The following is a 9,440-nucleotide window of genomic DNA, read 5'->3' as shown; positions in this document are numbered from 1 at the left end:
TTATATGGACTTACCGCAGATTGGTCTTGGGTTCAAATGGCGCGGGAACTCCAGGTACACAGTCCTTCTGCATTTCTCTTTCTGTCTTGGCTTCCCCATGATTCAGCAAAGTTTCTTAACGCAATACTTGGAATAAGCACTTCGAGTCTAACGCTACTGAACATTTTTTTTTTCAGGAAAAACATTCAGTGGAGATGCCATCTTGTTTGCGTGAGTTCTTTGAACAAACAAGCACTGAACAGCCAGACAAATGGTTTGCAAACAACGCTCGTTTTTCGACGAAATCGCGCAAATCGATACTGTCATTCAATGGCATGGACCTTCCACCACCTCTGGTAGGATTTTGAGTGCTATAGTCGTTATAGAAAGAAAACATTTGGAGCCGTAAACCTCAAATCCGATTTACTTTCTGTTGCGAGCTTAAATGTTGACACAATGTTTTGGCGTCATCGCCAAATAAATTTAGTTTGTAAATACAGATGTACTCGTATTCTGTTTTCCTTAGCTCTCTCCATGCTCTTTTGAATCGGTAATCGCACCGAAACTCACCAGTCGCTCCTGCACTCGGATGTTGTAGATGCAGTTTTATGCTTAAATTTGTTTCCTTAATCAAATTTTAAACAATTCTCCACAGTACACAAGTTATAAACAGCAGCCTTTCAGTTTTAAAATTAAACATGTCTAATTATGTATTCAAACGCTAATAAGAAGTTTTTCAATTATACTTGAAAATGTTCGCAATTTTATCGGCGCAGAAATCATTTGATGTATTCTTAGTATTACAGAAGCGCTAACCACATGCAATATTAGACTAAAAGTTGGGTTTTTGCGACTTATCAGTCGTAATATCACAGTGTTAATGAAGGAGTATTTACTGAATTGTCATTAACAGGGGCGTAGCCAGGATTTTTCAAAGGGGGGGTCACAGAGGCTACTCACCAGATTGTCATGTCAACCTCCACGCCGTGCATGTTTGACTTAATGTTACAGTTTTTGGATGAGCAGTGAGAGTATAGTGGGCAGGCCAAGATATTGTCATGGCGTTTTCACCGCCTGAATATTGTAGGTTGTTTGCTGAAAAGCAGGCCTACCAAGGGGGAGTCACGGGCACCCCAGGACCCCCCCTGGCTACGTCCTTGATTAACACCAATCCATTCATATTTCCTCTAATAAAAGTGCATGGTCTCAAGCTTGATCCATCTTTTCTACTGGATAAGTAGGACTGAGAATAATGATTTTCCAATTATTTATTAAACTGATAATTGATCTCATGGGTCATGTTGTGCTTTCCTAACTCTACTTGTCTGAAATGAAGACGACCCTCAATCTTACATCACTTTCTAGTGGACTGAATCGTTTAAAAGCCTGACTTGCTAGTTTTGAGGGATAGTCAATTTGTTTTTGTAAGAAAAAACAAACTGGAAAATGGCTTGTTACATCAACCTCCTTTTCTACACTTTCATTAGGGGGTTCAGAAAAACTATGCTTATTTATTTAGTTTGTCCAACTGAGGTTTTCACTCATAGGAGGCAAGTGAAAGAGCAAGAGACTGACACAGAAACAACAATAATAATTATTATTATTTGCTTGTTGGCTTGCCACAATTTATTATTAGTTGCTCTGAGTGATTGTTAGACTAGTTGTAATATAATTCAGCAATGTCTGAATTATTATTTCTTTAAATTGATGTTTTTTAGCTTACAGAGAAAGAACGAGCTGAAATGCGTCAGTATAGAAGAGAGGCAGTCAAATGTGAAGCCAAAATGTTTGAAAGAAGAACAGAGAGGTACTCAGATCTACTCTTACAAGTCATGTCTGTCACAGATAGGATTCAGGTGAGATATATGACAAAAAAACTAGCTCTTTAACCGTAAGGAAAACATTGCTAACAAATACAGAATATAGAGCATATTCCCTGAAAGAGGTAGTTTCTAATTTATAACAATTTACTGCAATAATCATTCTTGTGATGAAGTCACTTTTCAAAGGAAACAAAAAGAATCAACTGCAGACTGTTACTTTTAATCAGTATTTTAATGAGGATAATGATTGTTTTGTTTTTTAAGAAACAAAGGGATTTGAAGAAGTCAACTGAAGCTCAATTTGATGATCAAGATTTGAGAAAGAGGACACATACTACTGAAAACGATGAGACAGGAAGCCGAACTTTACATCTCGATAATATGCAATCTACTTTATTTGAAACCAACTTTGACAGAAGATATTCCTGGGATGCTAGTTCTGGTAATGAAAGAAATTCAAAACGATTACAGTTCGATTCATCACTACGAGATTGGACTGAAAGCAGCATTTATAATGAGCAACCAAGCAGAGTGAACAGCCAAATGGATTATTTATCAGAATCTACAAATACTAACTCTACAAATCAAAGAGAAACATACAAATACCATGGCCAGCTGCCAAGAAATGGGAATTCCAGAGAAGAAGTTACAAGTTTGCATAGAGAATTTGCAAGAAAAGATTTCCCATTTAGCTCTACCCAAAATGAGGAAACCTTTGAATTCAAAAGACCATTTCCAAAACTCTATGTTACTTCTAATGGATTGAGTTATCCTGAAGATGAATCAGACATTACTTTGCGAGGCTCCACTGCATTGTTTCCAGAGAAGAGTGGGCAAGTGTCTGATTCACTTGCATCTACTGTTTTGTCTGTGGCAGCCTCGGGTGAGATTTTAAGGGAATTATTTTTAATTGCTTTTCCCCTTTTTGTCATAAAGCTAATTTACTTAAACTACTACATGTGCTGCTGTTATGTGTTTTCAATTTTGTAAGGCATGGCATCTATGATTTGATAAGAAAGTGTTCAACAATGTTGCATTTTCAGAAACAGTGTGAATATTATAACTTCATATCAACTTAAACATTTCTTTTAAGAATTGTATTATAACCTATGCAGTTACCTCTTATGGTGACATTACTTAGAGGACTGTAAAAACTTAATGAATAAAGGCTGATAGTTTCTAAAGAAACTGTTTGGGGCTGTGTCGGTGGGGGTAACGAAATAATTTGAAGATATCAACAAAGTTGAAATGGTAAATTGGCCACCGTTACAATTATAAAAGCTGACGTTTCGACCGTTAGTCCTTAGTCGGAGCAAATAGGGGAATTGTGGGTTGTGTGTGTGAATTAGTATTAAATAAATTATGACAATTATCACAATATTGATAAAGTTGGTGGCTGTGCCAGAGTGTTCGCTCAGAGTACCATGTGCTCCTGTAGAGGGTAACAGCAACAGTAAAAAAAAATAGATGTTTATCTAATAAAGAAAAAACTAAAATTGGAATAGTTAAATACATTTTTTTTTAATTATTGGACGTAATTTTTTCATCCATGAGTACAGTAAGTAACGTAAGTCAAACAACAATTCATTAAATTTTTAAGTCAGAGGATTATTGTTAGTATTATTTTACTCTATAGATTACAGTGCCACAGCTATACAATCATCTTTTATAGAATCTCAGCCCACAAGATCTTCCATTAAACAGAGTAGAGATTTAACGGCTAAGAGCATTGGATTCCATGACAAAAACTCTGAAGACCAGACAGGGTTGCCATCCACAAGGCAAATAACAAACCGTCAGACTGACTCAAAGACAGTTTCAGAAAAACAAGAGTCTGAGAAACAAAAAGCTAGAAATATAACAGTTGTCCAAGACCAAGATAAAACTCTGGCAAATTTGGAAAAACTGAGACAAAAACTGCTTGAGGAGAAACAAAAGCAACTAGATGCTCTGAGGCAACAGGAGCTGAAAAGGCTCCGAAAACAAAAAAGGGGACAAGGAATTGATTTTGAGCATACCCATGCTTCATTTTATAGCCACAGCCAACACCCTTCAACAGGGAGACCACAGTCTAGTTCTGTACCTTTGACAAAGCAATCAGACTTGACACAGGCACTCCTTGAGGAATCAGAAAAAGATACAGTTACTGACAGATCATCTGCGGATTATCACAGACCAGGAAAAGCACCCCTGCGTAGACCTATTTCAATGCATCCAGGTGAAATGTACTCTATTTTGGAGCTAAGTGGAGAGAATCTTGATTTTGATAACCGCGATGAAGACAATGTTGAACCTGAATCATCTTCTGATAAAGAGAACCATGTTGGAGAGGAAGCTTTAAGAGGAAACAGACACAACACTGTTGCTGAGAATATTCTTGGTGGTGTTACGGTTAGAAGAAAAAGTGAGCAGAAACACATGAATCCTTTCATTACACAGATGGATCCCAAGATCTTCCCACAAGAAGTGGATGATAGGGTATTGTTAACTTCTATATTGGACATATCAACTGTGATATTTAAACTTGATGACAATTCCATTTCAAGATACCCAGGGCTGCAAATAACGGCCGGTCAATGGACAATGTCTGGTCAAAATTGGGTACTGATCGGACAAATCCTTGGTTTGCCGGACATCTTGTCCGGTCCTTTACCGACTCGTTCAAAGAAATTTTTAATTTTTAACCATTTGCTAATCACAAGGGACACAGTCATGTTTCCAAAAGAAAAAAAAAACCAATATAAAAGTAGACAAATTAGTGGTTGAGAAATTCCCGGCAGTTGGAAATTTCCGCGATGTCATCAAGTCCTGTCGCGACCGCAAATCACCATGTCTGCCGTTATTTTATTTACTTTATTTAAGTGTTTCCAGTTAGTAGAGGGTTTTACCTTTGGCTAGATACCATCATTTACTCTTCAATAAAGTGATTGATTGTTTGATCGATTGAATGATCAGAAAGCACCCTCACGAAGAATAATCTTGTTGCATCATCATCATCATCATCATCATCATCATCATAGTTTATTTAATAAAGCAGGTTGAGGGATAGGCAAGACATTACGTCCTGATGTGGACCTGCATCAACTAAACTATCAATTAATAAATACCTAATTAGTGAATAGACCGAAAATGGTATGTAAATAACGACAATTAAAGGAAATAAATATTAATAACAATACGGAGTAAATGTTAAAAGTATTTAAAGTCAACAGATTTGTAGGAAACGCTGCAGGAAGCTTTAGCAAAACTGATAGATTTCAGAATTCTCTTATTTTCCCTGAGTTTTCTCTTGAAGGAAGTTAAGTTTGAACTGTTCTTTATGTCTTCGGGAAGGAGGTTCCAGGATAGTGCAGCTCTGTGCTTAAACGAAGATCTTCCCATTTCTGTTCTTGGTCTATGAACCTTAACTTTTAGGGATTTTCTTAAGTCATAAGGAGTCTCGGATTTCACTATTAAGTCATTTAGAGGCTCAATACTATTTCCATGATAGATATTGTACGTAATAACTAAAAGTCTCCTGATGTAAAATGAAACAATAGAGTTCCAGTGTGGAGCGTTCATGATGTCATCACTGTGGATGCTATGGGGTAGGTTGTAAATAATTCTAGTAGCTCTTAAATGAATTCGATCAATATCATCCGTCAAGGTTGAAGAACAAGACCCCCAGACTACAATGCCATACAAAACGCTAGGGATAATAGTTTTATAATAAATGTTTTCTAAGGTTGGTATCGGTAAAAACTTTATCCGATTCAGTACTGCAACTTTGTTCCTGAATGACTTACAAACGTTCTTTATTCTCGTTCTTTTGCATCGAGAATACTCCAAGTAGCATTTGTTGCAAAGTGCAAAAAGCGAGCAAAAGGCCCAAAACCTGGAGAATCCGACTACTCTTTTACTCTAAAAAAAAATTAACAACTGTAACTTTAAAAAAAAGGGCTTTGAGTGTAATTATTAATTATAAGTGATTTTGCCAGATGTAAAGTAAAACGGACAATTGCGGTTTTATCTTGCATAACCATTCCACGTACTCAATGCAAGGCTGCTTCTGCAGTAAAGAGTAGTAAAATTATTGACTTGTAATTTTTATTGTCAGACCGACTTGGATTCAGTTGTTTTTTAGTTGTAAAAGGATTACTGTGCAATCTGGGTACACTATCACAAGAGTTCGGACTGTTAAAATTTGACCGGCCAAAAACGGGTAGTGTCCGAGCAAAAGCATGTTTGACCGGACAACGTGACCGGCGACTGTCCATTAGTTATTTGCAGCCTTGATACCTGTAGTTGAGTCATCTTTAGTTAATGGAGTGGTTGTCTATGTATTATTGTGTCTGCTCATTTGCTGAAATTTCAACCATCTTGCCTTGTTTGCACTAGATATTTGTTGCACCTCTTTTGGTTTTGTTTCTTCATTTTGGCATTCTTTTGATCTTAATGCTTTGGAAAAATGCTCTTACCAAGACTTAATAATTCTGCTCTGTGGAAGTGAGGCTAGGGTGAAATCTGCTTTACTTTATGGAAAATTCCAGTTCTCCAATTTTTCTATATAACTTTGAGATTTTAATCATCTCCCAAAGAATTGAGTCCAGTCAATTTATTTTCATATGATAAATTCTTTCTGTACAATATCTGGGAGGAATCAATTTTGTAGAGTCACTTTGGGTCTCAGACAGTTTGTATTACATTCCTTAGTTTGTGTACAATGGAAGGGATAAATTTGCCAAACTCTCAGCCCATGCCAAAGGATTTCTAACAAGATTGTTGATGACAACTGACAAAGTACAAGGCCTGATAAAGACAGTCAAGGTAAGGAAGCTTTTTTAAGAACTTGTACTTTATTTTTAAATGGGAAAGCATGACAATGAGTACAATCAACTCAGTACAATTATTAGTAGTATATTAACATCAGCTTTGCTTTTACAGGACACCAGAGGTGTCTTGGAAGATATATGTAAAGAAGAGACACAGTCTGTCCAGGAAAAGATGCTCAAAGAGAATGTTGAGGGCCATGTATGTTTCACTTCAACTGAATTAATTGACAAATTTTGGGGAGATTTCCCTGGCCATCTCATTGTGGGCACTTATGTTTGAGTTCCAATTGAGTGAACTACTTTTCTGCCCCCTCTTTTTGCTTCCATGATTAAAGTTCTGGTTTGGAAAGTCTTTTTGAAAATGAAAACTACCTTTCCTTTATTATAGCTAAGGATAGCAAGAGGTAGTCTACATGACGTGTTCTTTAAGATATCTGTGAAGGAGAGAATGTCCTACATAGCCCATTCCAGGGAACTAGCAAGAACTAAAGAAGCTAAGTGTAGAAACACCAGGGTTAGTGAGAACTGTTTAAAGCATTTTTCTTATTTGTTGATGCAGTGAAACCTTATGACAATGATAGTCTTAATTATTAACAGAACTCCCTTGCGAGTGTGAAGTTGGAGAAGGTGGAGTATTTGAACAAGTGGCATGATGCATTTGGAGTTGAACAAGATAGATTGGCTTTTAACTGAATAACAGCTTATAACAAATTTAGGAAAAAAATTGTCTTGTATGCTGTTCTCAGTTTTTTTACAGCTCTTTATTGATAAGAAAATGGAAGTGAAGTGGTCCTTCCCTATTTTATCATCCACTTTCACTGAAGCATTGGTTTAATCTTACAAACCTGTATTAACAAATCATATTTTCTTCATTTTTTGACATAATCAGAGCTGGATAGGTCAATCAAAACTATCTGCTGTCACTTTACGGGCAATACAGAGAAGACAGGAAGGATTGGACAGGTATCCTTACCATGATTATAGAATTATTTTGATTGAGAATTCAAATAACATTGCCATTTTAAAGACAACATTGTTTTTGTCTAATTGTTTATAGTCCTTAATTTTTTAATTTCAAGCTCTGTGACACAAACTGCCAATTCAGAGGTGAAGCCAAAACCTGAACCAAAGGAAGAGAAGAAGAGAAAAACTTGGAACATTAGGTTAGTTTGTGTGGGAGCAATTGGCAAACGTATAGTTCTCTTTAAATATTATGTTAAAACTTGATTTTCTTGGGCATGCTTCTGAATTTTTCTGTAGGTATGATGTAGCCAGAACAGTAGCAGTAATGATTAACTAAGTGCTTGTGGCCATTCTGAGGTGGCATAAAACTCAAGGTAGCATTCACTGATAATGACTTCAATGCGTCATTTACCAACTTTAATGTGTTTGAATGTGCACAGGGTTCTAAAACCACAGCAAGGACACACTTCTCCACCTCTACCGGACAGAACAAGGTATCTTTAATAATTTTTTTTCTAACCAGAATCATTTTGCAAATGCACACACACCGTAGACTCATTAATTTGCTGTTTCTCACGGGTCAGTTACTCTGTTATCAGTTAACTCTCCTGATAAGGCAGTGAAATTCTGGGGATATTTCTTGTTTTCTTTATTTTCTGAGTTTGATTGATAAAATGTTTTGTTTAAAAACTTTATATAGTGTTAGTTTGGTCAGTGATTAGTCTGTTTGATCAAGACTGGTTTCATTTGCTTTTTGAATCTTTTCTGTATAATCTCTAAATTCATCTATTTTCTCAGGTTTGTGCTCAGAAATGCAGATTGTAGGTTTCATATCTGGGAAATCAATATGATTTGCTATTTACATTTTGTGGTGCTCAAGGTTTTGAATATCCAAGATATATTAATCGTTGTCAAATAACTGAAACTAAGCTATCATTTATTGCACAGATGTACCCATAAAAAACTAAAGTTTATTTATTAAACTGATAGACTACTCTTTTTTACATGCTTTCCAGTGTAATAACTCAGTTGGGATGCTAGGAGAAACTAAAAAAGTTTGAAAATCACTCATCTAGCCTTGAATAAGGGAAAGAGATAGATGACCTCAAAGTTTTTTTCCTAATCCATTTTCTCTTTTTTTAATAATAATAATAATAATAACTTTTATTTATATAGCGCTCATATCCTGAGCTCATGGCGCTTTCCAACACTGTACAGGGGACTTTTACCAGACTGCTAAGCAGTTTACCATCAAATAAAGGCAAATCTAACAGATGCCCCCTCCCCCCAATTCCCAATAAACAGGCCAGACCACATCACAGTAATCTCATGAGTGGGTTCTTTAACGTCCCCTGCCTAACCAAATTAACTAATTAATAGATGCAGGAGATGGGACCTTCGGTTTATTTGTCCTTATCCGAGAAGACTAGAATGTCTATCCATTTCTTGATGTTATAGAAAGGTAGCACATTCTCCTCAGTTATTTTAAGACCCTGAGTGTTGGTCCGGCTGGGGTTTGAACCCTTGACCTCCCACACAACAGTCCAGCACTTAACCAATTGAGCTAACCGGGAGGCGGTTTTTCATTTCTCAGACTCATTTAGGTTCTGTGATGATTGCCATTAATTCATTTGATCAAACTCAGTCAAAGACAGGCCTGCCTCAGAGCTTCTCCGATAATCAAAGACTACAGACAGTTATTCAAAGAGTGACAAGGAGGTTGGCCTATTCCAGTGTTCCACAAGTTATTGTTCTAAGGTAGATGTTTATATTTCTTCCCTGTAAATTTTTAACAACACCATACAGAGCAGTCTCAGTCTCGAAATTGAGAACAACATTGACATTTCCTAATGACGAGAAAACA

At 36.4% G+C, this 9,440-nt stretch overlaps 1 protein-coding gene across 2 annotated transcripts; it reads left to right on the top strand.

Annotated features, from left to right (window-relative positions):
* Positions 1-30: 30 nt before the first annotated feature.
* Positions 31-9,307, top strand: LOC111345839 (uncharacterized). 2 transcript variants are annotated; one of them, XM_088735578.1, is made up of 12 exons: positions 31-54; positions 177-335; positions 1,698-1,835; positions 2,067-2,685; positions 3,475-4,280; positions 6,495-6,608; positions 6,726-6,812; positions 7,002-7,127; positions 7,503-7,576; positions 7,693-7,776; positions 8,017-8,070; positions 9,171-9,307. In XM_088735578.1, the coding sequence occupies exons 1-12, from the start codon at positions 37-39 to the stop codon at positions 9,178-9,180; spliced, it is 2,289 nt and encodes a 762-aa protein (XP_088591704.1). In that variant the 5' UTR covers positions 31-36; the 3' UTR covers positions 9,181-9,307. The 2 variants fall into 2 exon arrangements, with proteins under 2 accessions (XP_088591704.1, XP_088591705.1); XM_088735579.1 differs by lacking the exon at positions 7,002-7,127.
* The last annotated feature ends 133 nt before the right edge of the window (positions 9,308-9,440 follow it).

The sequence above is a fragment of the Stylophora pistillata genome, chromosome 10 (genome assembly GCF_964205215.1).
Source record: "Stylophora pistillata chromosome 10, jaStyPist1.2, whole genome shotgun sequence".
Classification (NCBI taxonomy): Eukaryota; Metazoa; Cnidaria; class Anthozoa; order Scleractinia; family Pocilloporidae; genus Stylophora; species Stylophora pistillata.
Note: the sequence above shows the minus strand (reverse complement) of the source record. Positions and strands in the feature narration are given on the sequence as shown.